Source organism: Macaca nemestrina, chromosome 1 (genome assembly GCF_043159975.1).
Source record: "Macaca nemestrina isolate mMacNem1 chromosome 1, mMacNem.hap1, whole genome shotgun sequence".
Classification (NCBI taxonomy): Eukaryota; Metazoa; Chordata; class Mammalia; order Primates; family Cercopithecidae; genus Macaca; species Macaca nemestrina.
Genome location: NC_092125.1, coordinates 68009788 through 68037179, shown reverse-complemented (window position 1 = coordinate 68037179; position 27392 = coordinate 68009788). Strand labels below are relative to the sequence as shown.

The 27392-nt window shown below is 41.0% G+C and overlaps 1 protein-coding gene across 1 annotated transcript; it reads right to left on the bottom strand.

The window, feature by feature from the left end:
* Positions 1–993: 993 nt before the first annotated feature.
* Positions 994–25338, bottom strand: UTP25 (UTP25 small subunit processome component). The gene is made up of 12 exons (XM_011747003.3): positions 25130–25338; positions 23130–23169; positions 22243–22480; positions 19929–20102; positions 18108–18196; positions 16050–16460; positions 14097–14316; positions 12177–12379; positions 10765–10947; positions 10517–10629; positions 9530–9775; positions 994–2011 (listed from the first exon to the last, which is right to left on the bottom strand). Exons 1-12 carry the CDS (start codon positions 25234–25236, stop codon positions 1768–1770), a joined length of 2268 nt encoding a protein of 755 aa, XP_011745305.2. The 5' UTR covers positions 25237–25338; the 3' UTR covers positions 994–1767.
* Between the last annotated feature and the right edge of the window lie 2054 nt (positions 25339–27392).

The following is a 27392-nucleotide window of genomic DNA, read 5'->3' as shown; positions in this document are numbered from 1 at the left end:
CATGGGTTTGGTTGGCTTTTATCTACCAACTAAATTTTCTGAAATTTAGAAAACCATCTAAATATGGAATAAATGGTTTTATTTACCATGCTGGAGAAAAAGACAGAAGTAAAAATGTCTATTTCAATGTTTAGCAGAAATACTACTTCAAAAGTGATTTTACTTTTTTTTTTGATAAGCAGTTTTAAATGTGCCCAAGGATAAAAAGTCTGTACCAATCACGGGTTATTATGTTGAGGATAATGGGAGCCACTGTCTGAGAAAGGAGTTATCAATATGGAAAGAAAATGAGAAGCAACCCTGTGCTGTTGGACTAGAATTGGAGGTACTGGTGTGATTTCATGGTTTTCAATATATGGATATGAAAGTAAATTTAGATACTAATGTGAAGCAAATTTAGATAACATGTGTACATATGTATGTGCATATGTGTACACAATTCCCAAGTTCTGACCACGGAGCCTGGGATGAGTGGCACCACAACAGTAAGCACTCCAATCTAACCTTTTAAACTAATTTCCTACTAAAAGCAAGCAGGGCTGGAGTAGAGAAACCTGCAATGTCTCATTGTCAAAAAATACAGCGGTGCCCAAGTAGAGGGGGGACATGTCAAAAGTACACAGGGGCTAACTTGAAGGTGCTCCTACTGGCCATTTTTGAGACCAGTTACGCGTCTAAAGAAATAATGATGTAACAAACTGTAACCCATGAATAAAAGAAGAAACTACAAGTCCATACTAGGATGAGTTGAATATCTCTTATCTGAAACGCTTGGGACCAGATGTGTTTCGAATATTTTTGGATTTTGGAATGTTCACATGATCCTTATTGGTGGGGCATTCCTAGTCACAAACAATACTCTTAATTGTTTACAGGAAATACATACTAAAGTATTTAAAGGTGATAGGCCCATTGGGTTGGCAACTTACTCTCAAATGGTTCAGGTTCTGTACTTGTAATTTTTCTGTTTGAGAATGTTTCAAAATAAAAATGTTGTTAAAAATGTAATTTTCTTTTTATTTGCATCTGTTATGACTCAAAAAATGACCAGCTATTATGAAGACCCTACTGTTGAAGATGGATATTTTAACATGGAGTTTCAACAAAATTACTTCTTGAGACAGAGCAGATATGTTTTTTAAATAACGTGATTTTAAGCATATATTTGAACAAAACTAAAACATTTACTATTATGAACATAAAAAAAGATCAGTGAATCAATGTACTCTTCTAGGCTGAATTAAGGTGGATTATCTAAGGTTTCAAAAAAGTTTGGCTGGGGGAAAGTAAGTTTTACAAAACCCATGCCATCCAAAATTAAGATGACATGTAGCAGCAGGAAGTATTCCAATGTCTCATAACCAGTTCTCACAAGCAATGATGTGTATTCTTACTTTAAGAAAGTGTCAAACAAATAGAAAAATCTGGAAGAATTTACTAAGTGTAATAAATTAGAGGTAAATTGTAATAAAAGAATTTATGTCTCATAAAAATATTCACAAGTGGAAGTTTTCTTCTACCAACTTCTCAGAGTCCTTCTAGCCCCCTCTTCACTTCTGAAAAATGTGATTTACCAAAATCTGGTTTACATTTAACTTTTCAGGGACACATAACCTGAAAAGAAAGAAATGTCAGATAATACTGACATTGACTCATGCACTTTCTTTGTATCAATCCTTCTTCTGTAAGTAATCAGAATTGGGTCCAAGTGGCATAGAATCAAACATTGTGTATCATGCCAAATACCACTTCCTGTCCAACAAAATTTCATTTTTCTCCAGTAATGAAGAGGTGGACATTCTTCTTGGATTGTAGCATCTGTGCTGCCCGCTCCACACCAACCACGGCAGCTAACCTCTGGGCATCATACTTGGAGTAGAGAACAGTGCAGGTCCACGTGGCCTCTTCTCCTCTGTTGGTGGCTCTCAGCATATTACAGATTTCACTGTAAAAGTGTGGATATGTCGGCAGTTCATAGAAAATCAGGTTCCTGATGCCTTTTATTGTATACCTGTTAGAATTGGAAAGAGAGAGCTATGTCAACTTGAGAAATAAGTTCTAGAAAAACTACCTAGGAGTTGTACAGAGGCATAGTTCATGCTTGTTGCTTCCTGCTAATGGAGAAAAACAGTGGCACAAATAACAGAACAAAAGTTATTCTGAGGTGGCAGCACTTACTTTTATGACAAAGTCATTTTATGACTTTTATTCAAAGTCCTAATATTTGGCTTAAGAAAATGATAAAATAAATACACATTTCTTGATCCTACTCTGGGTAGTCTGAGGTATCATGGGGAAGAATAGATCAGGATTTAAAAATCTGTCACAGAAAACTTAAAAAGCAGGCACTTAAAATGGAACATTAGCCTTATTATAATCAGGCAAAAAAGAATGGAGACCAGTCAGACCCAGTACATAAAATAAGCTGTACAAATTGTAAATACACTCCTGTAAGTCTTTTCTTGCCACTCTGGAGACATGTTAACTCCATGGCAGATGTCAAAACCCTGCGCAAGGACCCACTAAGCATCCTGAGAAAGCAATTAGTTTCAACAGCGTATGCATTGCCACCTCTTTCCCGGCTGCACAGTGCTGCCCTGTGGTGGGGGGTGGTGTAGACCCAAGGGACTGACTCACAGTATGGTTCAGTCAGGCTGAGGTCAACCGTTCCCTATGGGATTCCGTAACAAAAGATTTTATATGTTGACAAGCTTCTCATTTTTCCTGTTAAGTTTCTCTTATACACTGAAGACGTTAGACTCCCTTGGGGATTGTATTTCGTTCACAGAAGATAAGTTTTCCTTGTCTTTCTCCCTCATGGCTCATCCTGATCTCTCTGGAGACCTTCCTTTCCCAAACCATGACTGTGATCTATTATGTGGTTCACTTTTCAACATCCTTTCCGTAAAGAAGGAATTCTAATGGCTAATAAACTTGAATAAACTGTTCTACCTCACTAGTTCTCAAAATAAAAACAACACTGAGTTCTACTTCTGCTTAGAATGTATAAAACTCAAGAGAATATTGCTCCTATACTAATAAGAAAAAGTCAGATAATCTATTATACAAAAATGTTCCTTTTCTTGAGCCCAGAGAGCTACCATCATGAGGCAATCAGGTAACCTGAATTAGGTGGTGAGCTGGTGTATGTTTAATAATTGGTCCTCAGTGGGAGAAAGGGAGGGTGCTAATTTGAAGGATTTGTCAGTTTCAAGCTACCAATGTCACGCTGCTGACACAGAGACGTGCAACCAGGTCTCAAGAGCCAGTGTGAGCCAGCTTCAGCCCACCATGGACTAAGTTCCAAAGAGTATAGCCCTTCTGAGGAAAAACAGGGTACAGGAACTACTGCACCTTAGGAGGAGCACAGGAGAAAGACGGCCTCTGCCAAAAAAGTGGGTAGTAAGAAAATAGATACGCTTTTAACAAATTCTTAAAGGGCAAGAATAGGCTTGCCTGACTTCAGAACCCCAAGGATCCCTGGATGCTCCTTTAGTTCACATCCACTCAAGAGCTCATTCCAGAGGCCTGCACTGGGAGCCCTGGATGAAGCAGAAGACCCGAGGGAGATCCCACTGGTGGTAGGGACATGAAAGCCCACCTACTTCCCAGGCCCATTACCGTGAAACCCATGGCAAACACCTGAAGCAGATGGGAAAGAGGGAAGGAACCACCCTGTCCCCTACCCCTAGCTGCAAGCAGGGACAGGCAAGCCACTTCACGGCGGGAGGCGGCTGAGGAGAAGCAAAAGTTGTCTGCCCTTAATGGAAGGACAGTAAACCCCTACCCTTCCATTTTCCCCTACACAAGACTTGCACCCAGTAAAAAGCATTCTGCTCTAGGGGAAGGGGTAAGAAACCTGTTCAGCCCAAGTTCCTGCACTGATACAAACAGAGTTCTGCCACGACTGGGGAAGAAGCTGTATACGCTTCACCACAAAGATCTCTCACAGATAAAAGGTAGAGTCTGGCTGCCACGGAGGTGGCGGGGCAGGAACCCTAAGAAAGCCTCACCCCCAAAGCGTGGAATAAAAAGGGTGGCCAAAAATTGAGCTGGACCAGGAGAACCCCCTCCTCCCGACTTGATGCCTTGCAAGGAGAAACAAGCAAGAGGCCTCCTGTGAGGAGGGGTCCGAGTGTGGAGTGAGACCCTCCTCTGGACTCAGTGTCGAGGTCTTGGTGACAGCTGAGCGATCAGGACACTGAGAAAAACCCGCCAGCGCCCGAGAGCCTATACCAAGCCCACTGTTTGCTGGAGGTATTTGAAGTCTGTGGTGTTGGGAAGGTATCTATAAAAATCAAATCCTGACTAGATTGACAGCACCCACACCATTGGCCTACGGAAGGGGTGTGGCCAGACATAAGGATTATTTACCTCAGCCTCTACCTTCCATTGAAAGTTACAGAAGACATAAAAAAGCAAGAAAAAGACATCTAAACAATGAGGTATCATTTTGACTATCACATCAGTAGCAATAATTCAGTCTATGGGGTTTCGGAGAAATAGGTCAATGGAGCATAAATTACTTTGTCTATGAATTCGGGAGAAGATATGGAAAAGATGTGAAGGAGCAAATAAGTGGCAATGCATGACACATTTTTAACTATGTACAGCCTCTGTGCTAACAAGTTTTCCTTTAAAAATCTATCCCAAGAAAATAACTAGGTAAGTAGTTCATCAAAATATATGCATATGGATGTTTTGCGTATTACTATATACAACAGCAGAAAACAGAAAAAAAAAAAACACTATATGCCACTAAAAGGAAGCTAGCTTAACTAACCAATGTAATACTACGTAGCCATTAAATACAATGTGATGTTTACCTCACACATTACTTTTTAATTACATACGCACACTGACTAAGTGATTTTAGTGATTTGACATCACCAAGAATGAGACAAAGTGACATTACGTGCCTCCTGATGAGATGAGGTAGAAAGTAAGTAATATTCCCTAAGTAGGATTCTTATCAAAAGATATTTATTCTAAATCAGTCGTCCCCAAACTGCTGCACATTGAAATCATCTGGCTGGTTTGTTTTTGTTTTTTTTAATTAATACTTAGGTTTTGTCCCCATCCCAGATACTGCGATTTAATTGGTACTGGGATGCCACCTGGGCATTTGGATTTTTAAAAGCTTCTATTCTAACGTACAGCAAAGTTTGGGAACCACTGATCTAAATAATAAGGGAACAATTAGGTAAATCTAGACTGTGAGACATACTACAGGAAACCAGATTGGACTCTTCAAAAAGATGTCAATGTGATGAAAAAGTAAAAAGGCAAGAGAGTTATTCTGGATGAGGGTTTCTCAGTGTTAACACTGCTGACATTCTGAGACAGTTAATTCTTTGTTGTTGGGGGCTGTCCTGTGAACGAAGGTGTTTAGCAGCATCACTGGTCTCAACCCACTAGAACCACTAGAATAATCCTCCAGTTGTGATAACCAAAAATGTCTCCAGATATTGCCAAATGTCCCTGAGGGAGCAAAATTGTCCCACAATTGAGAACTAAACTAGATTAAAGAAACAAAAGCAATAAGTTAACCAAATGCTATGTATGATCCTTAATGAATCCTTTTTGGCCGGAAGGGAAAGGGCTATAATGGTCATTTCAGTGACAACTAGGAAAATCTGAATATAGACTAGATATCGGATGATATTGTTGTAGTAACATCAGGTAGCATGATAGTGGTGCTATGGTTAGATAAAAGAATGTTTTTAGGAGCTACATGCTAAAATATTTAGGGGTAAAGTGTCACTGAAGATTCATGCTACTTTACTTTCAAGTGGTTCAGGAAGAAAAAATAAGAGATGTGAGTGGGGATAGAGAGAAGATGGGTATGTGCAAATGTGATAAAATGAGAACAGCTGGTGGAATCTGGGGTAAAAGGGTTTATAAATAAACAGATGTTTATTGTTAATCTCTTAACAATTTTCTTTCACAATGAAATCTTTTCAAATAAAAACCTGGGGGAAGAGAGGATGTGGTAGAGCTATATATAGTAACTTAAAAATATACACAAAAAATCCACGATATACAAATATACAGGCCAAAATGTTAACATCTTTGAATTTTTTTCAGTAAGCACATAAAACATCTCAGACAAAGGAAAAAAAATCCCTAAAAGAAAAAAAGATCCCCATTTAAGTTTTTTTTTTTTTAAAAAAAAAACACCTGTGTGTGCATGCGTGCAGGTGCATACATGCACGCACACATTTTTCATATAAAAAAGATGGAAAAAAATACCAAAAAGAGTATTTATATCACGGCAGTGAGATTTTTAACCTAAAATTTCCAAGTTCTCTACAATAACTGTGTAATACCCTCACAATCAGGAAAAGCAAAACAATAAAACCGTTAAGAGTTATATTAAACACACACACACACACACACACACACACGAAAATCTGTCTCAGTCCCAATGCAACCACAATAGAGACTAAGTATCTCCTGGCAACAGAGAACATGGCCAGGGCCTTTTCCAAGGGGCAGTTAGTGCCAAGTCTCCATAGCCTGAGCACCCCTTCCCCTGCCTTCCTCCTCCCTTACATATGCTTTGTCTTCAGTGACTCCTACAAACACAGCCTAATCACCCTGACAGGACCTTCCAGATGTCTATTTCACCAGCCACTGTTAAAGACAAATGAGGCAACCACAACGAACTTGAAAGGCTGGCTCCTTCCTACGGTCCATAAAGACCAAGTCTACTACTTCTAGAAAAGGGATTCTCATGTAGGGGAAGGGAGTACTCAGAAACTCCCAGCAGCCTTTCCAAACTCCACAAATCCCACCTCCAGTTTCTGACTTGCCTCCTGGTTGAGATACTCCCTACCGTGGAAACCCACTGATAACACACTGGAAAAGAGCTGTGACCCATCGTTGGGAGGGCTATCACGACTAAATGTTCATCTAATTCTAAGATTCTGCTAGTTTAATCTTCCCCAAATAAAACAAATCTTCAGGTTAAAAAATTTTTGCTAACTCAAAAATGAATTCGAATCTTCCTAACACTGCCAGCTGTCATAGAGAATATAAAAACAGAGTCAGATACTACAATATGAAATACATGTACATTTTCTGGCCGGGCACAGTGGCTCATGCCTATAACCCCAACACTTCGGGAGGCTGACGTGGACAGATCACATGAAGCCAGGAGTTCAAGACCAGCCTGGCCAACATAGCGAAACCTTGTCTACTAAAAATACAAAAATCAGCCAGGCGTGGTGATGCACTTCTGTAATCCCAGCTACTCGGGAGGCTGAGTCACGAGAATTGCTTGAACCCAGGAGGCAGAGGCTGCAGTGAGCCAAGATCACGCCACTGCGCTCCAGCCTGAACAACAGAGTGAGACTGTCTAAAAAAACAAACAACAAACAAACGCACAACCCAGCCCCCCTCCAAAAAGCGTACCTTTTCCAAGGTCAAATTAAAAAAAAACAAATCACAGAGACACTGTACACGAAAACAGCCATCATCACCTTGGTGATCTCTCAAGCAAAAAATTCCATAGTTGGAAACTGAGATAATTAGCTGTTACAGAACTCTAAAGCACATTATTTCCATTCACCTTCTGCAAAAGAAACACCAATTAACCTGGCCCAGGGCATAAAGCAAATGGCATATGCTGAGATTTGTCCTTACCGTGACTTTGAGGGCAACACAGCTTGGTAAATAAACAGACAGTATAATACAGGGGACTGTCCTGCTTACAAAGGGCGCCATGCCCTGTCCTTGAAAAGCTGCTGAGATATTTAAGAGCAGTCCTCATCCCAGCTTAATTCACAGTTGCTATAGACAATCACACTGGGAAGTTTTCCAATCCATCCACTTCACTTAAAGGGCTTGCTTTCATTTGTCAAGACGATGGAAAGCTAAGAGCTTTTAAGACCTGATGAGTGCAACTCCCCCAGACACTTTCCAACATGAATGGAAACGACAACTTACTGGAACAGAGCAAATAATGAGGCCAACAAGCAAGCATTCATTAACACTCTTTGGCCAAGCAGCCTTCTCTGGGTAGCCAAGAATGGAGCCTGGGAAACACAAATTTAATCAATCCTCAACTCTCTAAGAGGTCATGCCATGCCAGCTTTGCTATGCCTAGGCAAGCTGCTGGGACTCCTCCCTCCCCATCCTGGTAACAAGAACATTATTTGGGGAGCACCATCCTAATTGTTTTAGCATAAATTAAAAGGTAATGCGATGCCAAAGTGCGTCATCTAATGTGCTCCAAAGCTTGGGAGATTTCTGGCATATCTGTTTGGGATTCTCTGAGAAAATGCACCCATTGTGAGTTAATGAAACAGTAAAGTCAGAACTTAAATCCACTGGACATTACTGTGAAATCAGGATGAGGTAACAGAATATAATTTACATATCTCTGCAGGCAAGGGTTAAGAAAAGCCTCTTCCATACTATGTACCTATGAAAATAGAAAATAAAAATCTAAAAATAAAATAAAAAAGCCTTTTCTATTTATCAACAGAGAGAGACTCAGCAAAACAATAAAATACATGAGCTGTAGGGCCAAAAGGGCCACCACTATCCTAATTAGAGGGTTTTTTTTTCTTTTTCTTTTTCTTTTTTTTTGAGATGGAGTTTCGCTCTTGTTGCCCAAGCAGGAGTGCAATGGCATCATCTCAGCTAACTGCAACCTCTGTCTCCCAGGTTCAAGCGATTCTCCTGCCTCAGCCTCCCAAGTAGCTGGGATTACAGGCACACGCCACCACGCTCAACTAATTTTTTGCATTTTTAATAGAAATGGGGTTTCACCACGTTAGCCGGGATGGTCTTGAACTCCTGACCACAGGTGATCCGCCTGCCTCGGCCTCCCAAAGTGCTGGGATTACAGGCGTGAGCCACCGCACCTGGCCTGAGTTTTTAAAAAAATAACAAAAAGGCCAATCAACTTATTTTGTCAAAGTCACCTAGTAGGAAAGCTAAGCAAACACTGAAACCCTTCAACATTCAACTTGAAGCCCTTACCCTTCTACCTCCTGCAAATGTCAAGGAGCTCATGGTCCTAGTTCTCCTTGGTAGGGAGTATCTGTGCATACCTCAGGAGCACTGCAAGTGTCTGGAAACTGACGTTGTACTCAGCCTCCATCTCCCCAGGAAACACAGCTCTCAATGCTTGTCTGTGCATTGGGGGAAGACAGAGGGAAAAAGTCTAGACAGGGAAAACTCAAGTGAACACAGGAAAGGTCCCTCCCCTTCCCTGTATTCATCGGAGCTGTCCTGTAATGTCCTTCCTGCAGTGTACAACCACAGCTTCACTCCAGGGTTATACACAGGGTATGCTTTGGTTTCTACGTCCTTCTTCAGCAATGCCCATTTTGGGAAAAAACCAACTAACCAACTAAGAAGAGTCTGTCCAGGCTAAAAACTCTCGCTACTTTGTAAGAGTGGGAGAGTGAGGGATGATCTCACAACACCACGAAGCCTGCCATGCATTCAGAGCAGGCCATGATTTGTCCTGCACGTCCCCTGCAGAGAGGAGGCTTGAAACCAGGCACCACTTTACCTTTTGTAGAAATGGAAGCGCTCTGTGAAAAGCAGAAACTGTTTCTCTCCTTGAAGGAAGAAGTGTCTGGCCCTGGAGACACCAGACTTCTGCGTGTACTCGCAGATGTGGGTAAAATTCAGTTCCTCCTTCTTGAAGTAATTTCGAAGACGCACGAAGTCAAAGTAGGAGGGGATATAGATGAGCGTGTGAGACATGACTGCATCACGATACTGCGGCAGAATCTTGTTCACAAAAAAGTTAAACCTGATTTGGAATGGCAAAGGGCAAAGTTAATGTCTAGAGCGAAGCTTATGGTGTCTCTTAACTGTGTGACCCTGGGCAAATCACAATCTCGTGTTAAAAGATTACCTCCCCAGAGGCCAATAGGATTTCCCTCCTCTCAAACAGATTATGTAAGGATAAAACTTGATAAGCACACTAAAAAAGTAAGTGTCAATACTATTCATTGTAAAAAACAGATGTAATACCATTATATCCCAGAGAATTATTCTAGGAGGTACACACCACACTATTCAGTCAGTAGTCAGTCAGTCAGTCAACAAATAATCACTGAACATCTACCATATACTAAGCCCGACTAAGCTTCCTTGGGGTCCCCTAACTAAACACAATGAAGAAAAAGGGGGAAATTTTCTATACAATTGGAAAAATAGTTCTTTCCCTGAGGTGCTTACAATTAACTGGCTGACATGAGACACCTTGTAGCATAAAGCTGTATAATTTTAAAATGGCACCGTCAAGAGTGAAAGAGTCCTGATTTATAGCAATAACCCCACTACTAGTCAGGAGACCTAGGCCAAGTCACTATTTCTCTCTGGGCTTCAGTTTCCTCCTCTGACAAATGACATAATTAAATTAAATTATCTCATCTGATTTGGTAAACAGTAATCAATAAAAGCAAAATGGAATCCAATTCTAGGTTTGGACACCCAAGTCAAATCTCTCTATGTTGTCCCCAGGGGCCTGCTGGGAGCAGTGGGTTACCTGGCATCAATCACTGAAGCTAGGTTTTCAGATTCCATCCTCTGGAAGACATGTGGGAGCTGCACCAGGACATGACTGATAGAGCCTGTCATTGGGACATTCCTCACAGCCACCTGCCAGTAGTCAACGAGAGCGTTAGGTAGACAGCCATCCCCTTCTTGACCAGATGCTATCCCCTCCTTCTACTTTAGGACCCAAACAATAAACAGTGCTCATGAAGACACTGAGGAAACAAGATAAGAACCCACCTGGCCTTGCATGTTGACACAGTACTTGTTGAACACTGAGTTGATCTGGGCATCCTGAAGGGCCCCAAATAGCAGTGTCTGGCGATAGTACTTGGACCAATTATTGAGGCTCCACATCCGCACTCGAGAAAAGTCTACCCCATGTGAGTCCAGGGGTAGCAGGTTCATGTGATTCATCAAATGCTTTGAGTGGAAATAATGATACCATTAGTGTTGATTGAGCATTTACATGTTGGACATTGCTAAACATTTTCCAAGTCTATCAACTCAGTTAAGCCCATGGAGCATGTACTATCATCTCCTAAATTATAATAAGAAAACTGAGGCTCACATGGGTGAGCGACTTGCCCATGGCCAGCCAAACATGCCCAATGAGGAGATAAGCTAAAACTGGCCACCTCCTGGAATTTTAACAAAGGATCAAAATGGTACCTACAGGAATATTCCTTTAAAATGAACCTCTGAAATGCCACACTGGTCTCTCTATGGGTCCCTAAGTCCCAGGCTTGGACAAGAAGGGAAATGACATGGAAAACAGAGTTGCTGTCCCTCAATGACCTAGTTCTCAAAACATTGGGAATAGTCGCAGTGTCACCATACCTGCCTTCTCCTCAAATCGAAGAATATAACTCAACTATGCCAAAATGCCTTTTCCATTTTAATTATATTTTCACCTTGTAATATATATTGAAGGATAATGAGTACAATAAATGTATTTCCTACTTTAGAAGTAAGTCCTACCCTTCATTTGTCCCAAACTTCCTGCAAGCTTCAAGACATGGGGTTGTAGAAGGGGTGAGTTCCCATATGCCTTAGAAAAATAAACCTATAGTTCCTCAATAAGGATTGTTCCAAAGCAATTTTTCAATCCTAAAACTGATTAACACTGCAGAGTGTATGGAGAAGGAGAAAAAAATAACAGTACAAATTACATCAGGAAATAAAGACATCCTATATTTCTCTACAAAACAAAATCCCACCTTCAAAAGTCTGCAGCGGGGTTTCCCCATCTTCACTAAAGGCCAAACAAAGGAGCATAAGAAAAAACCACATGTGGGATTATGTTAGGTAAAGATGTTCCCAATGAGGACTCATCCATCCATCAACCCGTCCCATCCACCCATCCACCCACCCTAAAGTTAGCAGAAAGAAATTTTAAAGGAAAGAAATCTTTTCTGGAGATTTGAAAATAACTGACAGGAATTATAATCTCTAGATAGTTTAATTATGGACAATCTGTGGGGAGAAAAGGGGACAAAAGACTTTTTCAAATTAGAAAATGTGGAATGTGTCCTTGCTTCCAAACAGAGTTCTAATCTGGACTTAAATAATTCTTTAGGACTTAAACCACTGGGTGTCTTATCCCTCTAAACATGAATACTGTTCCACTGAATGTGAATGGCCAGCATTACCAGGACATGCTCCCAGTTCTGCATCAGGTAAATGTCAGCTTGATCAATGATGAGAAGCTCAATAGAAGACAGAAAGTCAAAATCTCTCTTCTTCTCTCCTTCTCCACCAATGATGGTCCTCAAGCCCAGGGGGGAAGCAATGAGGATATCCGAGGAGTAAAACGGGGCATAGAGTCGGATGCTTCTCTGAAGTATTGCCACTCCTACACAAAACAGCCAAGTACACACCAATTCATTAGTCACTACCAAGCCATTACCTTCCACCCTCTCAAAGCAGTCCACCACTTCTATTGCTTCCACATCTCTTATGTTCCTCTTAGCATGTAACTGTGCTCAACTGCTTTAATTATTAAAACATAAGAACAAGAGAAATCTTTCCCTTGCATCTATAGTCCCTTCTAGCTTCTACCTTCTCTTCCTTTCCATCACCATCAAACTGCTCCAGAGAATTGTCTCTACTTTCAAATCTCTCCTTCACTTCTCACTCCACTGCAATCTGGCCTCTGATTCCTCAGGACTCCAGAGAAATGACTCTTGCTAAGGTCCTCACAGTCCTCAGTCACCAACAGGATGAACACTTTTGAGAGCTTCTTATGAGGAATGTACAAATGGCACAGAATGTACAAACAGTTGCCTTGCAATGTTCTTTTCCTTGCTAATCATTTCCATGACTTCAACGCTCACTTTTGCTTCTATCACTGACCTGGCCCTTGTCTATCCTTCCAGATCCAAAGAACTCTTCTTCCACAAACTGGTGGATTCACTTGTCAGCTCTGTTCTCATGCTGCATAAAGCTTTGGGTAAACTGACTCACTGATCGTGGCTTTAACGTCACCTTCACACAAATGTGTATTTCCAGCCCTTATCTTTTTCCTGAGCTCCAGAACAATATACTAACTGCTTGCTGGACAGTCATATATGTTCCAAACAAAACATGGGCTCTCATCTCCTATGCTTTACATTCCACCATACCGAAGCCTGTGTGAATCACAGGTCATTCCAAGCTTAGTCACCCTGAGGCCTCTGCAACAGGCAGTTTCCTGTCTGAAATGTTTTCTTCCACTCAGTTACCTCCCTTTGAAACTGGCTAAATCCTGCATAGGTTTCCACCTAATACGGATGACACCTCCACCACAACATCTTCCCTAACCACCCTGCCCCCATTTTGGGTAAGGGGTTTGCTTTAAATGCTCCAAGAACAACCACTGCACATGTATCCTGCACTGCCTGCTCCCTGTTGTAGGCTGGATTTCCTTAGCAATAGGAACTATAACTTTTATTTCTATATTTATTCGTATATTCTCAAGAGTGCCTGGCACACTGTAAATACTCAATAAGTATTTGTGAATGACCATATGCGACTAATGAACATTTTCTCAAGAACTGTACTCTAGAAAGGTATAACCAACCAAAGTCAATAGGAGCTGAATGAGAGACAAGCAAAAACGTGAAAATGTGGGTGGAAGTCATGTGTGGAGATTATTCAGGGTAGGCATTATGTAGCAGACAGGAGAAAGTCCACCTTTATGTAGAGACAGTCAGTTTATTCAGCCTCCCCAGAATGACCCCATCAGCCCCATCACTTCCAACATCCTACAGCACCCCTTGTAGCATCTATCTGCTACCAGCTATGGGTGCGCTTACACACTTCTGTTATACACTTGTTATAAATTTCTGTTATTAATGTATATGTGCCTTTCATATGTGGCCTCAGAGATCCTCCCCACTCCACTGGCCTAATATCCACCCCATTAGCCAAGAAAAGACTCTCCCAAGGCAAACAACATGTCTCAAAGGCACACTGGTTCTGTTAAGAGGCGCAGCGAGTGATCCACTGGGAAAGTGTCTAATTCCAGCTTCTGGTCTCCAGCTATGCAGACCTTCACACTTTAGGTCTCAAAGTAGATAAGGAAGAATTACCAATCCTGAAGTGGTCATCAATATTGCCCACAAACACGGCTTCATAATCCTCAGGCCTCTTCAAGTTGGGTGGTCTCTCCTCGGGATCGGATCCATATTCTCCCTGAAACCTCTTTTTGTTGCTCACAATGATTTTCTTCTTGCTGTCACCCTCGAGGAGGCTGATGAAGAGCTGCACCACCCGCAAAGCAGCTTCCCGGAATGGCACCACTATCAGTACCTGTGCAGAGAGCAACAGCAGCCTTAGTAGGGGCAAGAGGAAGGAACCAGATCTTGAGGTGAACCTGCTGAGGAAGTGGAGCTAAAAAGCTCCATGTAGAGCAGTGGCTCCCAGCCCAGGAAACATACTTATGTTACCCCCTTTGCACAGGGCCTGGCTCAACACCAGAAACTGAGCACGTTTCATAACCCCAGCACCATGACCTGCGGACTTTAGACCCGTGAATCCATGCGTCTCTGCTTGAGACATTTCTCAAGCAGAATTTGGAAATATCTTTTACAATAAGCCAATACCTCTAACAGATACGTCTACTAGTAAAAACTCAAGGACATAAACACATGAGCTCTTTGAGGGAAAGAAGTGTTACTCCATTTCTGTGTCTCCCACAGCATTTAGTGCAATATTTTTATCCTTAAGACACAGTGAATAAATACATGCCAAATAAATAAATGGAACAAGTAGAGAAGAAATAAAGCAGGTAAGAAAAAGGATTAACACATCATTACATTTTCAGTGCATTCTCTAGTACAGTCTTTCAGAAATGACAATAAAGCATTTCTAAAAAAAAAAAATGACCACAATTAATGGGAAAAACAGGACTCAGCTTTCTAAGCATATTCAAAAATATTTAAAGTTACTGTTGAGAATAAAAACCAAAGATGCTTAATAAATGATTAATTTCTAATTTCCTATTGTAAACAACATAATGGACATAACCCCAGTTAAACCACATAATTCACCAAATTATAATATGTTTCATAGATAATCTGCCTCTTATTCTTCTATGTAATTCTAAAAGGAAACAAATAACCTTATAACCCTGATGTTCAAGCCCCAAGGAGTGCAGTGGACTTAGCTTGATACAGTACAGAAATGGTGGACCAGGATTTAAGAGGACCGGGTTATTGTTCCAGCGGTGACACTAAGTAAGCATCAGGGCTTTGGTTTCCCCCGCTATTAAACAAGGGAGTTTGACTAAAAAATCTCCAAAAGCCACATTAGTATCAAAATTCTAGGATTCTATTAAACTCAATGAGAAAATTATAAAAAGATGAGGCTCTTCAATACAGAGAGATGCAGTTCAGGGCAGGGGGACAAGTCCTGGTTCTATAACATCATGAATAATGTAGACATAATTGAAAGCCATTTCCTGTTAAGGCCTCAAATCCACTAGAGCTTAGACTTATGAATATAAACTCATCACTTTAAGCAGCAAAAACTTTACAGTGGCAAATATAAATTTTTGTTTTCAAAGGTTGACATATGTATGTGGCTTAATGAAGAGAATCCATGGTTCTTGTCTCATCTCTGCTACTCTTTCCCTGGTTCTCTTTAGCAAGGCCCTCTACGAACTTCTACAAATTTGGGGCTGTCCACACCTGTAATACGGAGGGATTGGATAAAAGGCTCATTAAGGTCCCATCCAGCTCTGACAACCACAAAGAAGAGATTTATAATGGAGTTTTATTTATATACTCTGGGTTTATCTTTAAGGAAAGTGTCACGAAGTGCCTCCTTCTCACAAGTTTCCAGCTACATCCACTGTCAGAAACAGCCCACTAAACTGCTGCAGTGATGCTCTGACACTACCTGGCCTACTTACTATGCTCACATTTGGGCTCATTCATGATGCCAATTATTAAAACACCCAAGTTCCTGCTAAGTGTCAGGCACCTCTATGGCAGTGCCTTGCAGCCTCCTTCTCGAGAGCAAAGCCTTCCTGCTGCACTCACCTTGGGCCTTGTTAACCCTTGGTCTCTAAAGTCATCATCATCACCCACTCCAAACTTCTGGCTTCGGTGTCTGCTATTGTTGCCAAGCACCTGGGCATTGGCTTTGAGGACGTGATTTATCACATGCAGGCAATACACATGGCGGATCTCTTCCCCGTTCTTCAGGGCAGTGCTTTCTGGGTAGAACAGGTCCCGGTAAGAATTCATAATTAAGAAGAGTTCTTTCTGGAGGGGGGTGAATGGGCTGCTTGATTTTTGGGGACCAGATAGGAACGGGCTGTTGGTCTTAGTCCAGGTGGATTCCAGAGGCTTCTGGAGATGAAGTGACTTTAAGTCAATATCCTTTGGGGGTTTAAATGTTTCCAACTTCTGAAACTTAGAGGAAAAGACAAGCTGGCCCAGGATAGGCCACTAGGGGAGAAACAGATCAAGGGCTAAATTAGAAATGAATAACAGTAAATTACATTCACATAATAATATATTTAGCAAATGTTTTCATTATTTATAGATCATCCTCATTTAATCCTCACAACAGCCCTGCAAGGTAGTTACCATGATACTCACGTTATAGTTTAGGAAACGCTGAGGTTTATACAGAGGTTGTATGATACAGACAAAGTTTACACAGAAGAAAAGAAGCTGAGGGCTAGACCCCAAGGTTTCTGACTTCAAATCTGAGCTCTTCACCCTATCAGTGTCCCACACTGTTCTATGGAATATATTCTGGGAAGAGTCAACATTCATTCTAGAAACAAAGGGGTCCCATAGTCAAATACCCTTGATAAACATCACAAAACTTAATTCCTCTGAGGGAGATTCACAATGTCCATTAGATACTAAAGGTGTTGACAAATTCCATGACAAGAAATCTGTCCATTTTGTTTAAATCCTAAGAAATACTATTTTCTATTTTGTGGGATACAAGTTTAAGAATTTTTGCATTATAGCTAAATTGCTGATCTAAAAATAGGACAATCTCAGCAATAAAAAGAAATAAATTACTGACAGCTGAAATAACTTGGATGAATCTCCAGGGAATTATGCTGAGTGGAAAAAAAAACCAATCTCAAAAGGTTACATGCTGTATGAGTCATTTAACATTTTTTAAATGACAAAATTATAGAAATGGAGACCAGATTAGCAGTTATCAGGGCTTAGAAATGGGGGTGGGGTAGGGCGTAGAGGGAGGTAGATGTGGTTATAAAAGGGCAGCAAGGATCCATATTTTGCGGGAAATGTTCTACATCTTGATGGCAGGGGTAGATACAGGAACCTACGCATGATACAATTGTATATAACTAAATACAGGCACAGGCATACGCAGTTGAACAGTAGTAAAACCAGATCTGAGTAAGACTGGTAGATTGTATCAATGTCAGTTTCCTGGCTGTGACATTATACTACCATTCTACAAGATTTCACTATTGAGGAAAATTGGGCCAAGGGTACAAGATGTCTTTGTATGATTTCTTACAATGGCATGTATATCTATAATTATTTCCTCAATAAAAATTTCAATTAAAAAAGGATGACCAACTCTGATGAATGGTATCAATGGTGGGAACAAAGAAGTAAAAACTGCCCAGTGTCTGGGTAATTTATTTGTGGACCTACCTCCAATAATTTCAAACAAATCAACAATAGTAGTACCTAGTGTTTTAATGAACACCGTTTTGCTGAACACTATGTATTAGTAAACTATTCTATTTTGAAATAGGTATTATGATCCCCCTCTAGCAGACTAGAATAGTGAATAGCAAAAAAGCACATTAACTTGCCTTTGGTCAAAATGCGACAGCTCCTTGAAGATGTTGGTCTCCAAATCCACTCTTACCCATCATTATATATTATCTGGCACCCACACTCCAGCTTCTTGGTGCTTTTTCTGGCTACACCTGTGCCCCACTAGGCTCTTCTAGCCTTCCTATGCCCTGCTTCCCTAGCAAGTCATCTACCACAGGTGTATATCATACATTGTGGGAGGCTACTAAAACCCAAGACCACTGTTTTATTTACAGTTTTCTCTATTTCTGACCAGGATGACCAAGCAACACTTACTTTAAGCTCGTGGGTGGTTTTGGGATTTGTGGCAACAGCCTGAATTTCTTTTTCTTTCAGTTCTTTGTTCACATGTTGAAGAAATGGATCTAATTCAGAAATAAAAAATGTCAGCACACTATGCAACTATACAGGGGTTTTCTGGTCTTCCCCTGTGAAAGACATGTTGATCTTCATTGTGTTAACTCATCCTTTTCTCCATTGCCTTTCCCCATCCTCTAGCCAAGTCCAGAGCTTAAAAATTTCTGAAAGGTTCATCTTCCTAAAACATTTCTCTAACTATATTACTTCCCAGCTTGAAAACCTTTGAAGAAACTTCTCAGCCCAAAATTCAGAGCACTTTAGGATATACCTCCAACCTGCATCTTCAGTGTCATTTCTGGACTATATGGCCCTCAAATTCTTCTGCCTCTGTGCATTTCCTTCTTTCAACCAAAAGTTCCAGCCTCTCCCTCACTGAGGCTGGATTTGAATAATATCCAAATGTTATCAATTTAATGTTACCCACTGAATCACAATAAATACTTCCCAGGCTTACTGTGTTAGGCACAACGTTGGCTCCCTTTGTTCCCTACAGAGTCATCACTTTCTCTAGTCTCCTGCCCTGCCCAGCCCACCCATTCCAACACATATATATATATATACATGTCTTATCTAGCAGATTCCAAGGTCTCTAAGAACCTTGTCTGATTGATCTTGCATTGGGACACATAGAAATGATCAATACTCCACAGAATTGAACAAATGATCCACATGATAGCATCTGCACTCCAAGTAATCTTTAGTATTCTGAGCTAGCCACCCAACCTTCTCTCCCAGTCCCACTCACAAGAAACAGAACAAAGTTAAATGACCCATTCAAGCATCCAAACAGTAAAATTTCAAACGAAAAGCATCTTGTATTAAATATCTAAGAGTGAACAACAGGACATAAGAATTCTAGATGCTAATATATCTGTATGGGCAAAACCACCACAGAAATTATGGGACAGTCAAGCTTCCTAATGTTTCCTCCAAAGTTTCTAAGTTTTAATCGTTCAGCAGGGAGTTTGTATTAAAATCTCCAAATTCTACCTGTCACTTCTCCTGCAAAATAACCAACAGAACTAAATGAGTCAAATAAGGATTAAAATTTCTGTTTCATTAAAGGTAAAGCTGGGTTGAAGAATGGCAATGAGATCAACGAAGGCAATCAGGATACAGAACAAGACCAACCTGACTTGCCCACCTAGACACTGGCTGAGAAACTGGACTTGAGACAGCAGGAACCCATCAAACCCTGACATAGGCACGTCTTGTCCACATGACTGCCATTCGGTCACAGGAGTGGTCAAGAGTCTGTGAGAGGCAGGAGACACAGGGTAGGGCTTTTTGGCTTTTGAGGGTCTCCCTGTAATAAAGACCACTCAGATTAGCCACCCCTGGGTCTTGCAAATCTGAAAAATTACTGCTCCAAAACAGAACAGCAAGTGAGGGGTAGAGGAAGTATTTTTCCTCTTTTTCTTTCTCTTTCCCTGCTTGGGGAGAAAATCAGAAATCTTCCCCTGACCCCAATAATGAAAATGTGAGGCCTGGGAAGCTGACCTTCCCTACCATCATTCTTAAGTTGTTTGTTCTCCTAAACATCCCCTCCAACCCCTAAACACTGAGTAACCCTTGAGAAACACAAAATATCTTTTAGAAGTATTTTTCCCAGCTCTAGATATAGCCACCAAACTGTTTTTATTGCTGTTTGTTCCAATAATAGATTCAATGTGTATTAGTACACAAATTCCATACTAAGCACCTGGTGAATTCAAGTAACACACACTGCGCTATGACCTTGAGATGCTTTCAAAGAAGAGTTGTCTCCACTTTCCTCTTCCAGAAAATTGGTTTCCAGACTGAACAGTGACTCGTGTTTTGCGTCTGTGAACTCTTCGGGGGATGCTTGTGATGTGCCCGGTGGCCTTTCCCCATCTTCTTTTCCCTCAGGGTCAGCAGATAAAGGTACATCTGCAGTTTTGAGAAACATTTTATCAAATTATTTACTCACAAATTATACTTCTGTTGACAAAATTTATTTCCTTAGGCTATACCAACAATAATGTTCATTGATACTATTTATATTTAGGTAAATTCAGGTAGAAAACATCGATTTCAAAATTAAGCCTAATCATCAATGCATGATGTGGGATGGTGGGTTTTATGTCTCAGTTTGGCTGGGACACAGTGCCCAGATATCTCGCCAAACATTATTTTGGATGTTTCTGCGAGGATGTTTTTGGATGAGCATTTTATTTTTTATTTATATATTGAGACAGGGTCTGGCTCTGTCACCTGGGCTGGAGTGCAGTGGCATCATCTTGGCTCACTGCAACCTCCAACTCCTGGACTCAAGTGATCGTCCCACCTCAGCCTCCCAAGTAGCTGGAACTACAGGCCCGCACCACCATTCCTGGCTAATTTTTGTATTTTTCTGTAGAGATGGGGTTTCGCTATGTTGGCCAGGCTTGTCTCGAACTCCTAAGCTCAATCGATCTGCCTGCCTCAGCCTCCCAAAGTGCTGGGATTACAGGCGTGAGCCAGATCTCTTTCTCATATACACACATATCCTATTGGTTCTGTTTCTCTGCAGAATTCTGATTAATATACCCAGTTCTAGTTCTAGGAACTTATTCTAAAATAATAACTAGACATAGTGCACTAAGATGTACATGAGAGGATGTTCAAGGCAGTGCTGATTATGATAAATAACTGGGGGAAAAAAGGTCTATCAATGGGGTACAATCATATTTTTACAATGGAATACTATGTAATTAAGAAGCTAATGTGAATCCACAGTTACAGATATAGGAAGTTACAGAAATGTATAAGGCCATTATACAGATACACATAAATTTGTATACATACTCACATATATAATCATAAAAATAGTCTGAAAGGTTATATACAATGCTAAAGGTGTTTATCTCTGGGTAGCAGGGATAGTGGGTAACTATGCTACCCTCTTAAATGTTTACAGTAAATATATATTATTTTTATAATGATAAAAAATATTTTCAATTTTAAAAATCCAAAAAAGCAAAGAAAAATAGAAACAAAACAAATTCCTAAGTGTAAGTCAATGAATTTTTATCTCAGTAAAAACTGATCAGTTAAAATACCTGGAATGATATATAACACCAGAAGGTATAGAAAAAAATAAGTCTGTAAGAAAAATAGGCATGAAAATAATAAGATGTAAAAAGTCACCCAGATATATTCAGACAATGGAATGCTATTCCAGCAACTAAAAGTAATAAGCAACTAATACATGCACAATACAGATAAATTAGAAAAACATGAGAAGCAAAAATAGCTAGACATAAAAGGAGTCATACTGTATGATTCAATTTATATGAATTTCTAGAACAGGCAAAACTAATCTACAGTGACAGAAGGCAGGTCAGTGGCTACCTGATGCCATGGGTGGGGAACTGATTGCAAAAGGACAAGAAAAATTTCTGGAGGTAATGGAAATGTTCTGTATCTTGATTTGGATATATACCTTTATCAAAACCCATCAGACTGCATATTTAAATTGGATACATTTTACTGTATGTAAATGATACCTCAATGAAGGTGATTTTGAAGTTGAAGAAAAAAGTCACCTTGAAGTCTGAGTGAGACAGAGTCCCTGAAGCCTTCCCTAGTTTACGCTGGCAGTGTTCAACCACTCTGCGTCTCTTCAACACCTTACATCTAGCTGTTCCATGCAATCGCAAATCTACTGTTTGAAAATTTTTATATGTTTTTATGTCTATCTTCCATCAAACTTGGCCTCCCTAAGGGAAGAACAGTAACCTCTTCAATAAATTCAGACAGTCACAAAGAGAGAACTGTGTTCTCCTTCCTCTGTATTAGGAGGTCTTTCACTAGTACTGGTGTAGTCCCTGAAATGACAAGCAAAAATGTTATTTCTGCATAGCTGTGCTAAGAAGGTTCTGTGTTTCCATCAGATTCTCAAAGATATAATCAAACCTAACAAGGTTAAATCCCTGGTTTGGATTCACATCCTTTCATCCAACTCACACAGTTTACAAGGTACCATGTCCGTGAGGTGAACTGTCTATAGTTCTGGCAAAGATGATGAGCCTATATTAAAGACACTTACTCTCTGGACTTTCAGTAGCCTCTGCAACCATCTCTTCTTCCACACTGACATCGCTACCACCACCTTCATCGTTCATTTCTGCATCATCTACAATACTGTCTTCCTCTTCCTCCTCTTCATCCTCCTCTTCTTCCTCAGAAACATTTTTTAATGTAGCAAGTAGTTTGTGGTAGCCAGAAACTTGTTCTGGCTCACTCTCTGATTCACTTTCAGAATCTGAAGAATCTGAACTCTCTGACTAAAAAGAAAAGGAGAATTTTAAGAACAAAAACTGTATTGCTCTCATTGTTACCCTAAAACTATCATCAAGCCAACATCTATTCAATGAAGCCCAAATTCAAATTTACTTAAAATTGCTAATCTAGCTATGATTCTAGAAGCTCTTCATATTCTCCAAACTGCTACTGCTCACTTTTAAAACATAAAACTTCAGGTTATGAGATTAATTTATGTCCCAGGCATCAGGCCACAGGTTTAACAGAACAACAGGACAATTACAAAACAACAAAAGAAAACAGGTTTTTCTTCTTTTTTAGTTTATTTTAATATGATAGGCCCTTTGTTCATTTTGCACTGTATTTGTGATTCCTTTATGCTAACCAAAAAAGATATTCCCTCCTAGGATTCACTAAGAACCCTCTGGTAAGCCTCTGTAACAGGGCCTAATAGGCTAGTCTACTGGGACAATTTCAAACTGTAGCTTCTGTATTAGACATCACAATGGCATTTTTATAGACATCTTCATTTAAAATTAAGTAATGTTGCCAAAATAATAGTTTGCATCTGAAATCAAAAGAAACAGAAATGTAATCAAGCTTTATTATTAGATATAATCTTAGTGGCAACAACCCAAAACCAACTATTAAAAAGAAGGTATAAAGCATTACCAGTTGACAAATCTGTGGTTTTGCTTCCTTTCTGGAAACCCTAAAAAGAAACAGGCAATGTTACACTCTAACTACTAGTATGTAGAAATTAGGAAAAGGTCAAATGAGACATTAAATGAAAAAGGCAGAATATAACATTATAAATACATTTTAGATATAGTCATGCAAAAATTACACATGCACTTGGGCAGGGCTTCCAAGAATATGGTTAATAACTGACAAATGAAAAGTTTAACGAGGTCACATGACAAACACTAGAGTTACACATGGCTCTCATCCAAAAGAAGGATACAACTTGGCTAAATAAAAGATCTCGGGGTTCATCTTTTTCTAGCAAATTTCTTAATTAGAATGTCCCTCTAAGCTGGGAGTGGTGGCTCATATCTGGAATCCCAGCACTTTAGGAGGCCAAGGTGGGAGAATCACTTGAGCCCAGGAGTTTGAGACCAACTTGGGTAACATACTGAGACCTCATCTTTACAAAAAATAAGAAAAATTAGCCCGGTGTTGTGCTGTGCACCTTTAGTCTCAGCTACCAGGAAGGCTGAGGCAGGAGGACTGCTTGAGCCCAGGAGGTGGTGGCTGCAGTGAGCCAGGATTGCAGCACTGGATTCCAGCCTAGGCAACGAAGTGAGACCCTGTCTCGGAAAAAAAAAGGAAAAAAAATAAAAAAAGAATGTCCCTAACTGATAATAAAGCAGCCCGAAGTAGTGGGATGAGCACTGAGATCATAACTGCACCTACACATTTCTAGAGAAACCACAACTACTAATACACTTATTTCCTTATTGTAATTGCATAGATCAATGATGTCCCAACAAATTCTTTAAAAACACAGAAAACATATAATGTGACCGTAACAATTTATTGTATATTTTCAAATGGATAGAAGAGCCGATTTTCAATGTTCCCAAAGCAAAGAAATGATGTTTGAGATGATGAATATGCTAATTACCTGGATTTGATTATTACACATTGGGTACATGTATTGGTATCAAAATATCACACTGTATCCCACAAATATGTACAATCATTTTATGTAAGTTAAAAATAATTATAAAAACAGGCCAAGCGCGGTGGTTCATGCCTGTAATCCCAGCACTTTGGGAGGCCGAGGCGGGCAGATGACCTGAGGTCAATAGTTCGAGACCACCCTGGCCAACATGGTGAAACCCCGTCCGTACTGAAAATACAAAAAATTGATCGGGTGTGGTGGCAGGCGCCTGTAATCCCAGCTACACGGGAAGCTGAGGCAGGAGAATCGCTTAAGCCTGGGAGACGGAGGTTGCAGTGAGCTGAGATCGCGCCACTGCACGCCATCCTGGGCGACAAAGCGAGACTCCATCTAAAAAAAAAAAATATATATATATATATATATATATATATCTCCACAAAAAATTCCTAGAAGATCTCTGACCACACAAAAATCCGGCCCCATAGCCGGGCGCGGTGGCTCACGCCCGTAATCCCAGCACTTTGGGAAGCCGAGGTGGGTGGATCACCTGAGGTCAGGAGTTCAAGACCAGCCTGGCCAACAAGGTGAAACCCCATCCCTACTAAAAATACAAAAAACATTAGCCGGGCGTGGTGGCCGGCGCGTGTAATCCCAGCTACACGGGAGGCTGAGGCAGAAAAATCGCTTGAGCCCGGGAGGCAGAAGTTGCGTGAGCCAAGATCGCGCCACTGCACTCCAGCCTGGGCGACAGAGCGAAACACTGTCAAAAAAAAAAAAAAAAAAAAAAAAAAAAAAAAAAAAAAAAAAAAAAAATTCCGCCCCCAAACAACGGGCGTGTCTCTTAGCATGAAATTACGGGCTCAACAAAAAGGCCCGTGAAGCACTCCATCTCCCGGCGGGATGGCGCCAGAATCTCCCCGGCCGAGCACGGCGGGAGCCAGGGAAGCGTGGGAAAAGGCCGGAGCAGCACTATCCGGGAGGCCAGAGGACCAAACCCGAGGATACGACCCTGGCGACTGGGGAACCCTGTCACGCCCCTTCAGACCTGTCATAGAAGGGATGTTCCTCGCCGAAATCTCGAAGATGTTTCTTCTGCTTTTTAGTTAGGGTGTTGAGTAGCTGGCTCTGGCTCCGGCTCCCGCGTTTGCCCATAGCGACAATGTCAAGTTTGCCCACTTGGAAGAGTCGCGTTTTTCACCAGGAAGCTGTCCAGTCAACACTAGCACGTGGGCTCCCTGGTGGCGCTTTACGGCGAAAGCAAGGTGCCATAAAGCAGATCCGCTTTACGTCGCGCTCGTGCGACAGGCTTAGAACATCCGGTTCCCGATTCTGCCCCCTACCGCAGCACTTTGAAAGTACGGGCGTTGGTTCCCAAATGTTCTCAGAGCCCCAGAACGTGGGCAGCTGGGCTTCCCGCGTTGCTTGGGTCGGAGGCATGAGCTTTGTGCTTGTGTTTTGGTTATGGAAATCAGTCTGTGTAAATGTGTAGTACCGGCGATAGCCGAATGCAGTGACTTTACAGTATACTGCAATAAAAATATCAACCCACATTTAAAGATGCATGAACATCTCACTTCATCACCACAACAGTGTACAGATAGGTCTTGTTAATAAGCCTGGTGTTGCAGATGAGGAAACTGATGCTTAGACAAGATAACACGCTAACGGCCGGGCGCGGTGGCTCAAGCCTGTTATCTCAGCACTTTGGGAGGCTGAGGCGAGTGGATCACCTGAGGTCAGGAGTTGGAGACCAGCATGTCCAAACATGGTGAAACCCCGTTTCTACTAAATGTACAAAAATTAGCCGGGTGTGGTAGCGGGTGCATGTAATCCCAGCTACTCAGGAGGCGAGGCAGGAGAATTGCTTGAACCCGAGGCGGAGGTTGCAATGAACCGAGATCACGCCACTGCACTCCAGCCTACTCCAGCCTGGGCGACAAGAGCGAGACTCCTTCTCAAAAAATAAATAAATAAAATAAATAATAACACGCTAGCGAGAGAAGAACCTTATATTGATACAACCACATGCTTTTACCCATTAGTATCAATCATGGGGCCCACAAGTGTGTGATTCCCACACTCACCCCACTCTCGCGTTTTCTGCAAGTATTGGAAGAGTCCCTGGAAACAAATCTGTTCCAGCATTCCTCATTTAACAGCGGCAGAAACACAGCTAGAGAGGTAAAGCGACTTTGCTGAAATCACCCCAATCAATGCTAGAAAAGGCTGTGAAACCCAATCCAGTGTCTCATAACTGAACTCGGACAAAAGGGGATGGAAAAGCCTTTGAAGGTAAAGGAACCATCTTACATTTTGATCATGCTGGTAGTTACGCCTTGTATACAATAAGAAAAGTTAAACTGTACAGTTAAAGTGAGTGAATTTTAATGTATGTAAATAACACCTAAATAAACAGGAAAAAGCAAAAATATAGAAGTAGACTCAGTATTCTAGGGATCTGCAAAGTGTGCAGGGCTGCTTGAGACCACAGGATAAAGATGGTGCGACCCTTTTCCTAATAGTAACTTATGATACCATGTTCTATAGAAACGGAGTGCTTAAATCATAAGCCGCAGAATTCACTTGAATATTTAAGGTAAAACAGGAGCATCCAACAGCTCTGCTATTGGAGTGCTACTGTGGAAAATTTGGATTTTCCCTGATACTATGTCACACCATAGAAGTTGTAATAAAACTATTAGAATGTGATTCTTGTCAGTTCTAGTGACCATCTACTATTCTTAATTAGATTCGGAGAGGCTGGGGTGCGGAAGGGAGGGCAGGGCCAGAGAATATGAGGAACACATGTAAACAGAGTGGGTGGTGCCCAGCAGCTGGGACAGCCAAGGAACCCATAAATAGCCATTTGTCTTCTATCTAATTTCCAGATAAAAGGTACAGTCACTTAGGTCAACAAAAGCCTGTTTACAAGATGTCGTCACATATTTTAAGGTGCTGACCACAGTATAACTTGGCTGTAACAATAAAGAGCCATCCTTTTTCCCCCTCCCAATATATCCCAAGTGCCCCAGTTTCCCTCCCCAGAGGCAGCCACTTTCTTGGTGTTCTTCCAGAGATCTTCTATGAAAGCTATATTCTCCAGCAGTTGAAGTGACTCTTAATCTCCTGGTTTCCACACCCTTGTGGTCTTGTGTACAGGTCTAGACGGTTCTCAGGTTCAGGCAAAAATTTACCCTGGCCCCACCCAAGCAGTCTCATCATTGGATCACTGGGTAATGCAAAAGGAAGCCCTTTTTGTCCTACAAATATTTATATTACCCTTTGACAACATAAAAAGGGATCCTTTG

Bases quoted from the DNA above. Each gene is read 5' to 3' on its own strand.
- UTP25 (XM_011747003.3), bottom strand. From the start codon at position 25,236: ATGGGCAAACGCGGGAGCCGGAGCCAGAGCCAGCTACTCAACACCCTA. The intron at 14,317-16,049 runs GTGAGTGCAGCA...CTCTCTGCACAG, and splicing joins AAGGGTTAACAAGGCCCAAG to GTACTGATAGTGGTGCCATT. The intron at 2,012-9,529 runs GTAAAGTGGTGC...CAATTCTAACAG, and splicing joins CGCTTCCATTTCTACAAAAG to GTATACAATAAAAGGCATCA.